The sequence below is a fragment of the Schistocerca cancellata genome, chromosome 2 (genome assembly GCF_023864275.1).
Source record: "Schistocerca cancellata isolate TAMUIC-IGC-003103 chromosome 2, iqSchCanc2.1, whole genome shotgun sequence".
Taxonomy (NCBI): Eukaryota; Metazoa; Arthropoda; class Insecta; order Orthoptera; family Acrididae; genus Schistocerca; species Schistocerca cancellata.
The window spans coordinates 285,176,438-285,195,212 of NC_064627.1; the positions used below are offsets into that span (position 1 = coordinate 285,176,438).

An 18,775-nucleotide genomic window follows, 5' to 3' on the forward strand; every position below is an offset into this window, starting at 1 on the left:
CATGTTTTGTAACAGAAACCCTTTCTCACGCAGCAATCTGCTCCTTATGTGCCCCGTGCCATGGTTTTCTTTTACTTGATGATAACAGAGTTCCTTTATTTCCTCCGCTGTGTTTTCCCAACCGCTGTTGTAATTTTTACCACACATTTCTACCTTCGTCCAAACTTTGTCACTGATCTTTTGGGTTTCATCCAGTCAGTGGCTCATTGAAGCATTCCTTTCTCGCTATTGCAGTTGTATTTATTGCTTAACATTTTGTCATTGCTCCTTCGCCACGAACTATTGTCATCATTGCGATAAGGGGGCAACCTGTATGACATTTTCTTCGACTGCAAATAGCTTTTCCTGTTGACAGGAAATGTAAACATCTGTAAACAGAAGTAATTATCTGACCACTGTTTTCGTTTCGTTACTCAGTGTGTCAGGGTCCTAAGTGGAAAGAGATGGAAACTCGTTATTTTCTCTTTTGATTTTGACTTTCACTGTGTGGATGTTTGCGAATTCTAATGATTGCACGGCACACTGTGCAGAGAAGTTAGTTGAGCTGTTAGCGAAGTAAGTCTTTTTTTTTTAAAAAATCTTTGTGATAAACAGGAAAGCCTGATTTCAACTTGTGACAAATTACGTTATTACACATAACACTAAGTGTAGTGAAGGTATTTGGACTATCTCAGGTAGAAGTCTTTTTATTATATTGAGCAATATTTTTCTAATTAATTTTATTTTTTACAGTATCCGCTACTATGCATTACCCTTTAGACATATTTAGTGGTGAAAACAGAGCGTAGTTCAAGTATGACATATCGTAAGAAGCGTTTAAGTACTTCCACGCTAAAGTACTCACTTCAAGTATTAGCTAAAAGAATGCATACGACATTTAATAATTACTGATTTCATACTGTGAACCGTGCACACTACTTTTCCTTGGGGCCCTGGCTCTGCTAGAGTCCTGTGAGTCACAGCGCTTCATCCGCTGTTTGCTTCTTTTATTACAGGCACTCGCGCTGAAGGACGCCCCTGGTAAACTGCACGCTATTCAGGGCGATGTCGCAGACGAGAGCAGCGTTGTAGCAGCATTCAAGTGGATCAAAGAAAACCTGTCCGGCGTCGACATCTTAATCAACAACGCTGGCGTGATCACTGAGGCCGATCTGACGTGTAAGTATGCGAGTGTCTTCCGAAAAGTTCTTACGAAACCATACAGCATGATGAATGAAATTTTTACTCATTCCGACGAAAGCATGAGTCTGTTAAGCATCGTTGAAGATCCGCCGATGTTGTCTGCCGTTGCCGGTCTGAGTGGCCGTGCGGTTCTGGGCGCTACAGTCTGGAACCGAGCGACCGCTACGGTCGCAGGTTCGAATCCTGCCTCGGGCATGGATGTGTGTGATGTCCTTAGGTTAGTTAGGTTTAATTAGTTCTAAGTTCTAAGCGACTGATGACCTCAGAAGTTAAGTCGCATAGTGCTCAGAGCCATTTGAACCATTTTTGTCTGCCGCTGGAGCGCAACAAAACGTATGTAGTAAAAGACTCATCCACTGACACTACTGTCATCAATGTTGATGGAACTCATCACAGTGTAAGTACACAGTTGATGGTCAAGACAGTGTCGTACAGTAACATGTCACGACCATTAGTTTATTAGTAAAAGGGAACTCTCCTTTTTTATGATGCATTTAGATTATACAGTCGTCTAAAAGGGTACTGAAGTAAATAAATGAAACATGACTTTCTAACAACACAAAAACAAATAGACATTCTTTAAGAAACAGTATAAATACTGCGGCTCCAAATAACATTTGACTCGTAAAAAAGAAAAAAAACAGTACACATGTATAGTAACAAATAGGCTCCCAAAATTCTAAAAACTAAATAAGGGACAATCGGTAGACTTTCTCATATAGAAAACTGGTCTGCAAAACACTGGTTACGAAATTCGCTGTTACAAAATAGAAATAGCTTTCGAGATTCAAAAAATATCTATAAAAAACATTCATTTCAAAATACACGAAGCTGGGACCCTATAAAAGACACATCAAACAAGATGTTTTTTTAATGGCGCCTGTAACACTCATTTTAAACAGAAAGATGGACATTGAAGAAATACGAAAGAGAAAGAGAAAAGTTATCAGGAAAACTTTAGGTCTAAATTATACTAAAGATGGTTCATACAGACCAAGAGCAAATACATAAATTGAAAAGTGTACCAATATTTATTCGGACATGAAAAAATGCAGGCTAAAATTCTAAGGACAAATTAGAAAAAAAGGACTCAACCAACTTCATTTGACGGTTTCTTGAATAAAAGTCTCCGTGAAGTTAAACTGAAACAATAAAATGAATCGGGTTGTTAAAAGAAAACCTGAAGCAACCAGGAATAATATAGCTTTATGCACCACACAGAAAAAAGTTAGGCGAAAAATTCTCGACTGGACACTTGGCCTGACAAGTACACTGATGGAAAACCATGCAATACCAAGGACGACATTGTGCCACCTAAACGAAAGTTGGTAGGCGTGTTTCTACAGCTGAGAGATGATGTCTATTCAAAGTTCGTGCCAGTCGCATAAGAGTGGAGCTAATAGCGCCACTATGAAGATGCAAATCAGGTTTGTTTTAAATACATGCTGTAACGGTCGTTAGCGTTAGGTACCTTTGAGATTGGACGTAGGGAATTGTTGTTAGTCAAGAATGCCTTTAAACCAACTAAGACGCCATTGTCTACACCTCACAGAGTTTGAACGAGGTCGTGTAATACGGCTATAAGAAGCTGGATGTTTCTTCTGCGATACTGCAGAAAGACTTGGCAGGAAAGTAGCCACCATAGACGACTGCTGGAACGGTGTTCATAAGCATGTACACTACTGACAATTAAAACTGCTACACCAAGAAGAAATGCAGATGATAAACGGGTATTAATTGGACGAATATATTATACTAGAACTGTCATCTCATTACATTTTCACGCAATTTGGGTGCATAGATCCTGAGAAATCAGTACCCAGAACAACCAGCTCTGGCCGTAATAACGGCCTTGATACGCCTGGGCATTAAATCAAACAGAGCATGGATGGCGTGTACAGGTACAGCTGCGCATGCAGCTTCAACACGATACCAAAGTTCATGAAGAGTAGTGACTGGCGTATTGTGACGAGCCAGTTGCTCGGCCACCATTGACCAGACGTGTTCAGTTGGTGAGAGATCTGGAGAATGTGCTGGCCAGGGCAGCAGTCGAACATTTTCTGTATCCAGAAAGGCCCGTACAGGACTTGTAACATGCGGACGTGCATTGTCCTGCTGAAATGTGGGATTTCGCAGAGATCGAATGAAGGGTAGTGCCACGGGTCGTAACATATCTGAAATGTAGCGTCCACTGTTGAAAGTGCCGTTAATGCGAACAAGAGGTGGCCGAGACGTGTAACCAATGGCACCCCATACCATCACGCTGCATGATACGCCAGTATGGCGATGACGAATACACGCTTCCAATGTGCGGTCACCGCGATGTCGCCAAACACGGATGCGACCATTACGATGCTGTAAACAGAACCTGGATTCATCCGAAAAAATGACGTTTTGCCATTCGTGCACCCAGGTTCGTCGTTGAGTACACTATCGTGGGCGCTCCTGTCTGTGATGCAGCGTCAAGGGTAACCGCAGCCATGGTCTCCGAGCTGATAGTCCATGCTGCTGCAAACGTCGTCGAACTGTTCGCGCAGATAGTTGTTGTCTTGCAAACGTCCCCATCTGTTGACTCAGGGATTGAGACGTGGCTGCACGATCCGTTACAGCCGTGCGGTTATGATGCCTGTCATCTCGACTGCTAGTGATACGAGGCCGTTGGGATCCAGCACGGCGTTCCGTATTACCCTCCTGAACCCACCGATTCCATATTCTGATAACAGTCATTGGATATCGACCAACGCGAGCATACGATAAACCGCAATCGCGACAGGCTACAATCCGACCTTTATCAAAGTCGGAAACGTGATGGTACACATTTCTCCTCCTTACACGAAGCATCAGAGCAACGTTTCACCAAGCAACGCCGGTCAACTGCCGTTTGTGTATGGGAAATCGGTTGGAAACTTTCCTCATGTCAGCACGTTGTAGGTGTCGCCACCGGCGCCAACCTTGTGTGAATGCTCTGAAAAGCTAATCATTTGCATATCACAGCATCTTCTTCCTGTCGGTTAAATTTCGCGTCCATAGCACGTCATCTTCGTGGTGTAGCAGTTTTAATGACCTTTAGTGTAAGATCATAAGACTAGACTCCGGACGACTACGTGGCATTACAGTGGCAAAACCATCGTTTTCGGCGTCTGGCGTTGGCGCATCGTACTGCATTTGAAGACGCAATTTGAGCAGCAGTTGACACAACAGTGACACAACGAACTGTTACAAATCTGTTATTTCAAGGACATCTCCGAACCAGACGCCCTGTAGCGTGCATTCCACTGATGCCCAACCACCGCCTTTTGCCTCTTCAGTGGTGCCGAGCGAGAACTCATTGGAGGGCTGCGTGGAGGTGTGTTCCGTTTTCTGATGAATGCCGGATCTGCCTTGGTGCCAGTGATGGCCGTGTGTTGGTCAGGAGGAGGCTGGTAGAAGACCTGCACACAACAAGTCAGCGTGATAGACCCACTTGGCCTGCTCCTAGAGGTATGGTCTGAGGTGTGATTTCGTATGACAGTAGGTGTATTCCCGTGGTTATCTCACGCACTCTGACTGCATATTTGTACGTCAGTCTGGTGCTTAGACCTATTGTGCTATCATTCATGAACAGCATTACAGGAGGTGTTTTCCAACAGGATAACTCTCGTCCACATACCGTTGTTGTAACAAAAACGTACTCTACAGAGTGTCAACATGTTTTCTGGCCTGCTCGAACGCCAGTTATGTCTTCAATCGAGCGCATATGGGACATCATCGGACGATAACTCCAGCGTCAACCACAAACAGCATTAACTGTCCCCGTACTGCCGGACCAAGCGCAACACGCACCGAACTTCATCCCATAAACTGACACCTGGCACCTAAGCAACACAATGCATGCAACACAATGCATGCACGTTTGCTCGCTTGCGTTCAGCATTCTGGGGGTCACACTGGTTATTCTTTTTCCGTTATCAGTCTTCTGACTGGTTTCGTGCGGCCCGCCACGAATTCTTCTCCTGTGCCAAACTCTTCATCTCAGAGTAGCACTTGCAACCGACCTAGTCAGTTATTTGCTGGATAGATTCCAATCTCTGGCTTCCTCTACAGTTTTTACCCTCTACAGCCCCCTCTAGTACTATGGAAAAGTTCCCGTTTTGTCTTAACAAGTGTCATCCCATCCTGTCTCTTTTTGTCGCCAATATTTTTCACATATTACTTTTCTCGTCGGTTCTATGGAAAACCTTCTCATTCCTTACCCGGTCAGTCCACCTAATTCTCAACATTCTTCTGTAGCACCACATCTCAAATGCTTCGATCCTCTTCTGTTCTGGTTTACCGACAGTCCATGTTTCACTAGTGTACATTGCTGAGCTCCAAACGCACATTTTCAATAGTTTCTTCCTCAAATTAAGGTCTGCGTTTAATATTAGGAGACTTCTCGTGGCCAGGAACGCCCTTTTTGCCAGTGGTAGTTTGTTTTTCATGTCCTCCTTGCTCTATTCGTCATGCGTTGTTTCGCTGCCTAGATAGCTGAAGTCCCTAACTTCATTTACTTCGTGATCACCAATCCTGTCTCGCTTTTCTCATTTCTGCTACTTCGCATTAGATTCGTGTTTCTGTGATATCCTGTCAATCTACACTCTGTACACATTTGCCTGTCCATTCGGTTCAGCAGATCCTGTAATTCTTCTTCAATTTCACGTAGAACAGCAACGTCATCAACGAATCTTATCCTTGATATCCATTCACCTTGAATTTTAATTCCACTCTTGAACTTTTCTTTTATTTAAGTCATTGCTTCGTCTATGTATAGATGGAACACTAGGGGCGAAAGACTACATCCATGTCTTCCACCCTTTTTAATCCGTAAACTTCGTTCTTGGTCTTCCACTCTAACAGTTTCCTCTTGGCTTTTGTGAATTTTTTTTTTTTAGAAATTCGGACGTCTTCCTCCTTTTAATATTGTCGAACGATCTTTCCAGGTCGACAGATCCAATAAACGTGTCTTGATTTTTATTTAATCTTGCTTTGATTATCAACTGCAACCTCAGAACTGTCTCTGGTGCCTTTATCATTCCTAAAGCCAAACTGATCGTTGTCTAACACACTGTCAATTTTCTTTTCGAGTCTTCCGTATGTTATTCTTGTCAGCAGCTTGGAAGCATTAGTTGTTAAGCTGATTGTGCGACAATTCTCGCACTTGTCAGCTCTTGTAATCTTCGGCATCATTGTGTGGATGATGTTTTTCCGAAAGTCAGATGATATATCGCAGGACTCACACATTCTATAAACCAATGTGAATAGCCGTTTTATTGCCACTTCCCTCGGCGATTTCAAAACTTCTGATGAATTATTATCTATCCACTCTGCCTTATTTGATCTTAAGTCTTCCTAAGCTCTTTTAAATTGTCATTCTGGTTCTGGATCCCCTGTCTCTTAAATATCGATTCCTGTTTCTTCCATCACATCATCAAAGTCTTCCCCATCATATAGGCTTTAGGTATACTCTTTCCACCTACTTGCTCTGCATTTCACGCCGGAATTCGCATTGCATTATTAATGTTGTCACCCTTGCTTTTAATTTTACCGAATGTTCTTTTGACATTTCCGTATTCGTCCTTTCGACAGTCATTTCTTTTTCGATTTCTTAACGTTTTTCAAGCACAGATTTCGCCCTAGCTTCCCTGCACTTCCGATTTATTTCATTCCTGAGTGACTAGTATTTCTGTATTTCGGAACTTCTCTGAACGTTTTTTTAATTCCGTCTTTCGTCTATTAACTGAAGTATTTCTTCTGTTACCCATGGTTTCTTCACACTTACCTTCTTTGTAAATATTTTGTTTCTTCCAGCTTCTGTAATTGCCTATTCAACTGCACTGCCTACTGTGCTATTTCTTATCGCAGTAGCTATAGCGTAAAAGAGCTTCAGGCGTACCTTCTCATTTCTTAGTACTTTCGTATCCCACTTCATTGCGTATTGATTCTTCGTGACTGATCTCTTAAACGTCAGCCTACTCTTCATACTACTAAATTGTGTGCTAAGTCTGTATCTGCTCCTGGGTAGACCTTACAATCCAGTATCCTATGGGTATCTTAACAGGTGGAAGAATCATAGGGGAACTGGAAGATGGGCGAAGTCTGGTGAGTGTTGCCCAGAAATATGGCATTACTCACGGCAGTGTCTCACGTGCGTGGCGAGCGTTCCAAAAATCAAGCAGTGCTGCCTGAAAGAGAGGAATTGGTCTACGGTTAACTACACCAGCAGATGGCCGCGGAATTGTGTAACAGGCAAGAAAGGACCAACGTCAAACGGGGCGTGCAGCTGCGATCACAGTTAAGAGGACAACAAGGTGCGGTGGTACCTAACGGTCACTGCGGGTGTAGTTGCTCTTCTAAACATCATCCGATAGGGGGAAACCAATTGCGTCTTTACCTACTATTACTCGCACTTTAGGTATGCACAGGTCTGTTAAAAAAATAATAAAAAAAAGTAGTCATAGGTTCGAGCCGCGCACGTCTGCTTTCTTGCGACGCAGCTAATTCGCTGCATATTACAACCTGTAGCTGTGATCCACCAGTCAGAGTCTATGCATTGGCTAAATTGCGATTTAATAAAATACACGTAAAAACAAAATAAATGTTAAATGAATAATTTTGTAATAAGGGTTCCATTTCAACATCTGTAACTGGCGTCTGCAAAAGCGAATTATGTTGAACAATGTTTATTCGAGGAAGGACATCTTAAATAAGTGGTCCTACAATATGCAGTTAAAATAAGAACATAAAATATCCTTATCAAATACAGTAAAGTTATTTTAAGCATTACGAAAATGGTAGTAAAGTCACAAATTAAAGTAGTCATCGAAAATACGTGAAAACTAAGTCCATTTCGTAATCACAGTACACGAAACATTCACCGGCTAAAAACAGTTCATAGCTCAACATGATGATTTATCAATTAAGACATTCGAGATGGCAAGTAGAAATTTATACTGTGTCTGTCCTCAGTTCTGTAACAGAAGCGGAAAAAGTTAGGGAGAAGAAGACCTCTCGAAGTACAGTATAAAGTCTCTGCAAACGTTAGAGTATTTTAGCCGCCATTCACCGCCCAGAATGTCACCTACTGAATCAGATATCACCCACTATCATAAGCAGGTCTGCCTTCTTTCATAACGAACTTCCAAGTGCCCAGAATCGCTCCCTTGAGCTCTTCATTCGAAAAGTCCCAGTCTCTATTTCACTCCATTAGCGTTCTGCTGCTGTCCATGTTACCATTGTCTGAAGGATATCCCTACCAAAATATATAGTTTTTAAGTTCTGCATGCATGATCTGACTCAGCCTGACCACTTCCCAGACTAAAGTAATATATTATAACAATATTTAAATAAAAAAGCTTAGCTTTTAAATATTTCGCCACACTCAGTTCATTCGCAAAATCACAAATATAGGTTTGTTCATAAATAACTAAGCTAGTATTTTTGTACAAGTGTGCTCACGTTAAATGACAATGAATTGTCATTAAATATTTATATAACAGTTATTTATTCCTTCTTGACAGAAGTTTCTCTTGTTCCTATTTTCTGCTACTGTCTGCTTTTCCATTGGCTGAAGACCATCCTCCACCAAAAATACTGTACATCGTTCTTAAGCTGTACGGAAATGATTTGATTCAACTTGACCACTTACTGGACTAAACTAATATATTAGAGCAATATTTAAATAAAGAATTTAATAAATATTCGGTCACACTCAGACCATTCACAGTATTTCCAAATAAAGGTTTGTTCATAAATAAATATCATTCTTGCGCAAGTCTACTCACGTTGAACGACAAAGATTTATCATTTTTTTAACCAATTATTTACGACTTCTTGACAGGAGCGTCTCTTGGTTCTCTATTCACATGTGGTATCCACTAACACATGCGATTCACCACTTCTAAATTAGCAAATCTTTTGATAACACTTGGAAGCAACATTTAAATAAAGTTACCAGCAAAAAGGTAAACTGCTCATTAAATAACTACACAAGTACGTCAAGATATGAGATATTCATGGTATTCATATTCTGTGTAATTGCGGAGAATACTACGTTTAAGAGATTAACAGTTAGTAATTCAGAGGTTCATTATGAAAATGTTTGGTCACTGTGAAACATTAACTTCTGTAGTTTTAAAGACATTGAAAAATACTATCTAACTGGATGTGCCTCACTTTTCTGAGATCACAAATGTATTCGGATTTGCTTCTGTACTTGGCAGTAAGTTATTAGAGATTCTCAGAGAACTGTAAGATGCCATCTTGCAGCTTGTCTGCCTCTCCGCCGTTGTTGATGCACCTCCTGCACAACGGGTATGCAAGTAAGAGCAGCTGAAATTACCAGCTTTTGGATTTATCCATTTCTGCCGACGCTGCTCGTCTTTTTACCTGGATTCTGCCATGCCGGTCACCAAGCTGGAACTGCCATGGCACTCTTGATCTTACCTCGTACCAGTACTGGGTGGCCAATTAGCTAGCCTACATACGCGTAACTTTAAAAGGCACACGATCTCGCACTCCCCTGAGGTACTTGCCGGTCGTGGTCTCTTTCTCTGACGATCGTGACATTGTGCTCCGTTAACACTCGCACACCGGCGGCGCCGTTTGCAGCGGTTCCAAGCGCATAGGGAATGGACCAACAAGGACAATATTCTGAGTAACATATTCTGAGGAACACATTCTGGATAGTAATTCTGGATGTACCCTCTTAACGTGGGAGATGGGAACGCGTAATACAATCCGGACCACTGTCAAATAGAGATGGGGGATCCGCTCTTGAACTAATTCATAGAGTTCAATCTTTCAAAGGAGTGAACAATCAGTGATTCAGAAAAAAAGAACGGTAGCTCCAAACGTTTCCCACGGCAGAGAGAGAGAGAGAGAGAAAGAGAGAGAGAGAGAGAGAGAGACGGAGCATATCAGCAGCGCCTCTACTGGTCAGAGCACAGTGCACGCCACACAACACAGCCAGCGCCGGCCTCTGCCCTGCTTCTACCTTGTCTGCCTGCATTGTGCAGTGCCCCATTGGATTTTGTGTTTCACATATGCCGTGCTGTCTCCGTGCGTCGTCTGCCGCCTGCAGTGTCTGGCGCAGCGTAACTTCGCATCGCTCTCTGTCGGCGATCGTTTCAGTCGCACGTCCTGCCCTCTGGGCAGTTAATGCGAGCAACAGGACAGAGCCACCTAGCGGATAACATAGGAACTACTTGCAAAAACCTGCTCGCAAGGGAACGAACGATTTGTCTCGGAGCGGGTGAGTTCACCGCTACCCCCACCCTCGGAACTCGCCCGCTCAACGCTCGCCCCACCGTCTCGACTCTAGCCAGAGCGTCGAGCAAAGCAACTCAGGTGTCACGGCTGGTCTCTGCGGTCTCAGCTCACGCAGTAATACAGCTCGCGGCTCGACCTACTCGACTCAGCGCCTCTGCATCGGAGTCCGTCTCTACTGGATATTGTTCTTCGTAGTAATACCGCTATGTATATTACATTATTATGTTATGTATACATCAATTGTTTTTATTTTATTTTTATTTGTTTAAACTGATTAGATTAGGTTCCTGATGACTCCTCTTACTATAGGATTTTTATTATGGACACTCGAATTTACGCTTTAATTACGAGCGAACCGATAAATGTATCGCAAAATGTGATACACCAATATTTTCCTTGTTTTATTCTGCGTAAGGCTATATGCAGCACTTTCGTTTTACAGTCAAATTTATATTTCTTTTTATTCTGGTACGGATTTTGCGATTTGTGGCGTCTTCGGAAGGAAACGTTCACTTTAAAAATATATGTCTTGCGATGTATTTGTATGAGGTTAATGAAATTTTAATACATTAAAGCCAAATATATTGTTAATGTAAATCTCAAGTTACAACGTTTTCCGATCACCCAAAAAACCACGATAGTGCAAAATAAATCAATAATCAAAAACTTTGTCATATCGTGGAAATTTCAATAAACAATACAAAATTCTTACTCATTATCTGTGTTACTTCAAAATAGGATCAAATAGGATCAAAATAAAGGTATAGTACTGGAATAAACCAAGTTTAAAGGGCAATGTGCCTTCCATTTATTTTCTATTGTAAATGAGTGGTGAGTCATGAAAAAGAGCTAATTCATTTCAGGGAGTGAACTGTTCTTATCCAATCTCTGAAAAGAACAGTTTTGCCCATCTCTACTGTCAGACATGACCGTCCTGCTGCTCCAGGTGTTATGGGGTGAAGAGGAATAACGTCGCAGAGGCGCATTGCCATTCAAGTCTTTGAACACACTACACTCGACAGTCAACATTATTGTGACTACAACTTCCCCGTATGCGTCTTTTTAGGGACGCACTCGGCCCTAATTTATTTTTAGGCTTCCGTACCTCATTTGGAAAAACGGAATCCTAATGGGATCACTTTGCTGTCTGTCTTTCATTCTGCCCGCTTCCCTGTCTGCCAGACGGTTCAAAGCCTTTTTCTCAGCAATGGGCAGATGTGTCATGCCGAAATTTATGTCACACATTATGGGAGCTCGCCCAGCTAGCCGCGCAGTCTAACGCGCTGCTTCCCGAGTGGGAACGCATGCCGGTCCCCGGCACTAATCCGCCCGGTGGAATAGTGTCGAGGTCCTTTGTTCTTCAGGCGGTTTTCCATCTACCCCGGCGAATGCGGGCTAGTTCCCCTCATTCCGCGCAAACACCGGTTCCACGTATGCGCAGCACACCATAATTATTCTACAACGCAAACATTTGGGGTTACGCTCGACTCTCGTCTGGTATAAGACGTTCCTGGAAAGGGGGGGGGGGGGAGTACACTGGGGGTCGAAGCCGAACCGCACAAAAACCCTGGGTTCGGTGTGGGGCGGCGGTGGGATGGATGGACTGCTGTGACCTGTTGTTGGGTTGTGAACCACTGAGGGCTACGGCGGGACGAAGCCTCTCCGTCGTTTCTAGGTCCCTGGTATAATATACAGGGTGTAAAAAAAACGTACGGCCAAACTTTCAGGAAACATTCCTCACACACAAATAAAGAAAAGATGTTATGTGGACATGTGTCCGGAAACGCTTAATTTCCATGTTAGAGCTAATTTTAGTTTCGTCAGTATGTATTGTACTTCCTCGATTCACCGTCATGATTTCATACGGGATACTTTATCTGTGCTGCTAGAACATGTGCCTTTACAAGTACGACACAACATGTGGTTCATGCACGATGGAGCTCCTGCACATTTCAGTCGAAGTGTTCGTACGCTTCTCAACAACAGATTCGGTGACCGATGGATTGGTAGAGGCGGACCAATTCCATGGCCTCCACACTCTCCTGACCTCAACCCTCTTGACTTTCATTTATGGGGGCATTTGAAAGCTCTTGTCTACGCAACCCCGGTACCAAATGTAGAGACTCTTCGTGATCCTATTGTGGACGGCTGTGATACAATACGCCATTCTCCAGGGCTGCATCAGCGCATCAGGGATTCCATGCAACGGAGGGTGGCTGCATGTTTCCTCGCTAACGGAGGACATTTTGAACATTTCCTGTAACAAAGTGTTTGAAGTCACGCTGGTACGTTCTGTTGCTGTGTGTTTCCATTCCATGATTAGTGTGATTTGAAGAGAAGTAATAAAATGAGCTCTAACATGGAAAGTAAGCGTTTCCGGACACATTTCCACATAACATATCTTCTTTCTTTGTGTGTGAGGAATGTTTCCTGAAAGTTTGGCCGCACCTTTTTGTAACACCCTGTATACATACATACATACATACATATATTATGGCATGTGTCCTTTTTTGATGCATAAAAGTGAAGCATCTAAATCAATGCAATTAAAACAAGCAACCATTTATATCGCCATTTTGACATTCGCAAAGCATTCGTCTAAACATACAGGCCACTTCCCGTTGACCTAGAATCATGACATTTGGCAATAAGCAAGGCTTCACACCACAACCAAAGGAAAAATTCCAAATATTGTTGATTTGTAATTATATCACACGAAAAAAAATTTCATTTGCTATCCGACTGTCTGGATGTCTATCCTTCGGTTAAGACCCCTTTATCTCAGGAACTGGGAGACACGTCAAACTGACTTATGTCAGATACTGAGGTCTATGGTCCTTTGGTGGTTTAAAAATATTACGCTCCTAAGTCAATTCAGTCGAAAGATTCGGCCGTTTATGTCACATAATTTGATACCCGCAAATTCACTCATTAAAACCTGTTGGGTACCTCCCCTTGATGTACAATTATGAAATTTGGCAAGAAGAAATGTTTCACAGTACAATTAAAGTAAAAAATCAGGAAACTATTATAATTATATTTATAATTGTATCACACGAAAAATATTTCTTCTATCATTTGTTATTGGATTTTACACATTAAATTAAGTTATTCTGGAAATCTTCGAATCCGTTGGACCGATATCTTGCCAGTATCGACGTCGATAACAGCCAAAAATAGTCGAAATCCTAGATTCCCGAAATGGATGAGCTGTCTACATACGTCATCGAGTTTGTATGGAATCCTCCGTGCGTGAGTCCTATTCTCGTGTGCCAAATTTTTATGGATTACAATGAGGGACCGACCCATAAAGCGCGGGTGAATGAGCTCTTGAAACGAGATGATATTCAGCAAATGGACTGGTCTGTCCGTTCGCCCGACTCAAATCCCTTTGGGAACGTGTGGGATGCTGCGGGAAGACGTGCTGCAATTGCAATTGCAACAGGCGCCAGCGAACATCCAACTACTGTCAACTGCCCTGATGTCGGAATGGAGCACTCTACCACAAGAGCTCCTTACCAGACCTGTGGCCAGCATTTGAGCATGTTGCAGAGCATGCATTTCTGTCCGCGGTGATCACACACGCTATTAAAAATCTTGTCCTGCCCTTTTGTAATATCAAGCGGACCATCATGAATCGTCCTAACTTCAGTGTAACTGATGTTTTTGAATAATAGCGTCATATCTGTTCGTCTCATTGCTTATTTGTTTCACTTACCTTCTGTGCTATATTGTAGCAGTTCCTTATATGTATAGTTCAAGTTTCAATCGAGCTGTGTTACTTGGCAGTGACACATTATGCGAAAAGTACTTTCCTCCTTAAGTTTGCCCGCATCTCGTGGTCGTGCGGTAGCGTTCTCGCTTCCCACGCCCGGGTTCCCGGGTTCGATTCCCGGCGGGGTCAGGGATTTTCTCTGCCTCGTGATGGCTGGGTGTTGTGTGCTGTCCTTAGGTTAGTTAGGTTTAAGTAGTTCTAAGTTCTAGGGGACTGATGACCATAGATGTTAAGTCCCATAGTGCTCAGAGCCATTTGAATCTCCTTAAGTTTGCCACACAAGTGTACACTGAAGATCCAGAACTTTATGACCACCTGCATAATAGCTTTTTTGTCAGTCTTTGGAACAAAATACACCACTGATTCTGCATATCAGGGATCCGACAGTCTGACGGTAAATTTCGGGAAATATTAGGCATTAGATGTCTACGCATAGGTAGCTCTAGCGTAATTCGCGTACGCGATAATGGCGCTCGATAGCGTCCCCTATGGGGTGTACAGGATTTAAGTCAGGCGAACTTTGTCGCCGAGACATCAGTGCAAATTCACGATAATGCTCCTCAAACCACTGTAGCACGGTGGTGGCTCCGAGACACGGAAAATTATACTGCTGAAAGGTAACATCGTGGTCGTGGAAGTCATCAAGCATGAAGGGACGCGGGTGATTCGCAACTGTCAGCGTATCTTCCATAATACCATGGGTCTCATGCAAGCGCAGGAGAATCTCCCACAGCAGAATATTGCTTCCACAAGCCTGCGTCCGTCAAGCGCTGCACGTTTCGAGCTGCTGTTCAGTTCGATGACGTCATTCGTGGACACGACTATCGACCAAGTGTAACGAAAATGTGATTCACTTCAAGAGCTAACAGGTTTCGACGGTCGAATCCCGATGGTCCTGTGCTCAATGCAATCGTAATTGACGATATCGTTGGGTCAACGTGTGAATACGTAGGTGTGGTCTGCTGCGGAGCTCGATGTGCAACAATGTACGTTGAATGGTGCGCTCCTAAACACTTGTGAGTGAATCAGCATTGTGCTCTTACGGTAGAGAGGCGGCACAGATCACCATCTGTCTTACCTTACGGGCTAGACGAGCCTCCGAACCCCAAGTTCTGTGAAGAATCGTGGACGTGTAAACATTTAGTGCCTAGTGGTAGTTTCACCGTCCTTCTACCGCTTTCCGTAGTTTCTCACGACAGTAGCACATGAACATACGACCAGCTTCGGCGTTTTAGAGATATTTGTTCACAGACTCTGCATGATAATAATCTGCCCTTTGTCAAAGTCGTTTATCTGAATGAATATCCCCATTTGTAGCCCATAGCTTCGCTGGGGTCATCCCCCGTCCGTGTCTGCTCCTTTTCCATACCTTTGTTACCGCGTCACGTGCCCGCAACACCACCAGGCTGCATCCAGCGTCGCGGTGGTTAGTGGTCATAATTTTTTGGCTGATCAGTTTAAGTCTATGTTGCCGATGTTCCTCTACTGAAAAGCTCTTGTTTCTATTTGAACAGCTGGCAAGACGGAAAACTGGAAGCGCATCCTGGACGTGAACGTGCTGGGTCTGAGCATCTGCACCAGGGAGGCCGTGCAGGACATGCTGAGCAGGGGTGTCGACGACGGCTTCGTCATCCACATCAGCAGGTACGGAGGAATAGGTCTCTTATCTACTTGTCAGCCCACTGGTTGTTGTACTGTAGCCTGCTCATCTACTTCAGGAGACCACTCATATTTAATACTTCATTTGGAATTATAATCTCATTTGTATTCCCAGTAATGTTATCGTCTTACTCTGTCTTACGGACGTGCAGAACACGTTAAATGCCATAACCCGATTTCCCAGAAACTTCGCTCAGTGGAAGAGAGGGGAAAACAGTTAATACGTGTCGCAGGTTATCACTACATATTTGATAGTTTCTGAGAAAACGACGGTCAAAGTTTTCAGTGTAATTAAGGCGCATTTTTGTGGGGAAACAGTCCAATCACAGCGATGGCACATTGACCAGCGTTGCGGATTCACTTTTTTGCGCCTCGTGTTCGAAAACTCGATTATTATTTTTAATTTTGTTATTCATTTATTTACCCATGTCCATAGAAGATTACTACACGAATGATGTCCTTATTCGTCTACTAATAGTAAGCCTGGAGAATGAATTTAAAAAGGAAAACAAAAATTAATGTAAAAAGTTTTTGAAAATGTTTTCGTTGAAATTCCTGTAGTGCATTTCTTAATCGATTGGAAGGACCAGTTTTCGCAAAGATGAACCGTTATGCATGGTTTGTCGCGAAATTATTGCCAGTGCATAAAATCTTCAACAGTGTTAACCACGTTTCTTTCCTGAGTGACATTCATATGAAGAAATGTTGCTATGACAAGCATGCTTTTGCGCGATCCTCGTGATGTTCGGAATTTCCATGCTTCGAATATTTCTATGTTCAGTGTCATCCGAGGACCGCACCAGACCTTTGTGAAGAATAAACATAACAATAAAACGTAAGAATTGATATAAGAGGTCATCAGTCGCCTAGAACTTAGAACTACTTAAACCTAACTAACCTAACGACATCACACACATCCATGCCCGAGGGAGGATTCGAACCTGCGATCGTAGCAGTCGCGTCGTTTCGGACTGATGTGCCCAGAACCGCTCGGCCACCGCGGCCGGCAAATATTAGGTAATAAAAGTAGGACACTTATTGTGAAACCAAGTAGTAATTTTACAATTAATATAACGCCCTTCTGTTGCCTAACTTGATAAGGAATATCGTGTAGTGACCTGCTGCAGGCTTAGGCATGGGTAGATAAATGAAAAACTAAAATAAAGTAAAATAAAATAAATAAAAACAATGATCGGGTTTCAATCACGGGACGCAAAAGTGAGAAGCTGCGATGCCACCAGTCGCGCGCTAAAAGCAATTGAAATTACATCGAAAACTTTGACGATCGTTTTCTCAGAAACTGTAGAGTATGTGCAGGTAGCCCGAGACACGTATTCGCTTATTTTGTTCCTATTCCACCGAGCAAAGTTTCTGGGAAATTAGGCTGTAGCACTTGTCTGTTCTTCTCGTGAGTGCAACATTCTTCTACATACTTTTAATATTGACCTCGTTCTCAGAGTTTCATGAAACAGGCTATGGCGAGACACAATACACCATTCTCTTCCTTCTTTTCCTATTTCACGTTGCCGTCATAAGAGTAAAATATAACATTAAATGTACTATTCACCTATTAAAGTCCCGTAAAGAGTACGATTCATCGTAGCGTAGCCTCAGGAACGATGTATGAAGGATGAAAAGTTAGTTTAAACTTGGAGTTCACTATACGCGAAGTGCAGATAGACAAAAAAGGAGTATCAAAATTTTTTCGAGCAACTGTCAACAGCGTTGATATCCTTGGAGAAATGCGTGGTACACACTGTTCTGTATTACAAATATATTTATTCACAACCTGTTTCGATCAGTGATCATCTTCACAGTGGAAAAATCTTGTGACAGCTGAACGTCACACATGCTATTTAACCAGAAAAGACGCCACACCTGACTTTCAAACATAAGAAAAAGGTACTTCATGGTGGTATATTTCTCTGAAGTTTAGAAGTCAGCTTTGGCATCTTTTCTGGTTAAATAGCATGTATGGCATGTGAAGTTGTCAGAATATTTCTCTCTGTGAAGATGATGATTGATCGAAACCGATTGTGAATAAATGAATTCGCAAGAGACAGCAGTATGTACAATCCATATCTTCAAGGGAAAAAAGGCACCATGAGAACATGGATACTACTGCCACTTCAGATATTTCCAAAATCAGCAATCATGGTTCCATTCTTAGAAATTTCGCGTAGTACTGTGTGCCTGCGTAGCTTACGATGAGTCTTGCGTATTTCTGGACCTGGGAATAGCATACAGGCAGCCTATCGATTCCGTTCAAACAGGTTTACTAATTCTTCCTCACCTCTAGATATAAAAATAATTGAAAGTGGGGACGTCCCTATTGCTATCTGTCTTCCTATTACTTTTGTATCTGTTGCGAAGACTGATTTCACTTCCTGCATTGCGCCTTCGGTCTGAAAGTTAGTAAGGGTTTCGGTAAGCTGCTACATCGCTTCATATCCTCCTTTATGTTCCGCTCTTCATTTTTCACTTCAATTATGGCCATTTCGTTTTGTAGACTCATCCGTTTCTGCATTCTTACCCATTTACAGCGAATTCAGATCAGTGTAATTGTTTTCTTAACAAGAAATCGATGTGATTTTGTTTCATTTGACCAGGTTTCAATTTTGGTATTTAGCACATGATCCTTCAGAGACTTCTGCGTATTAATCTGCTAATACGTCTTACTTCAAGCGTCTGAGAATGTTGTTTGTTGATTCTAGAGGCATTCTGTTGAGCTTGCTATTTGAGTGCTACGACTCTTGGCCTGAATAGCTCCTGGCAAATTCCGGGGTGATCCCTTTGAAAGGACGCAGCCGATTTCCTTCCACTCCTTGAAACAGGCAGAGCTTGTGCTCCTTCTGTCGTGACCTCGATGTCGAC

General features: G+C 42.7%; 1 protein-coding gene across 1 annotated transcript in view; it reads left to right on the top strand.

Moving 5' to 3' along the window:
* LOC126161630 (farnesol dehydrogenase-like) overlaps nt 1-18,775 on the top strand; it is a 42,220-nt gene that overhangs the window by 5,252 nt on the left and 18,193 nt on the right. Inside the window, exons 2-3 of the mRNA XM_049917589.1 lie at nt 996-1,158; nt 15,757-15,886. Of these exons, the coding sequence (XP_049773546.1) occupies nt 996-1,158; nt 15,757-15,886 (293 nt within the window). The remainder of the gene's footprint in view (nt 1-995; nt 1,159-15,756; nt 15,887-18,775) is intronic.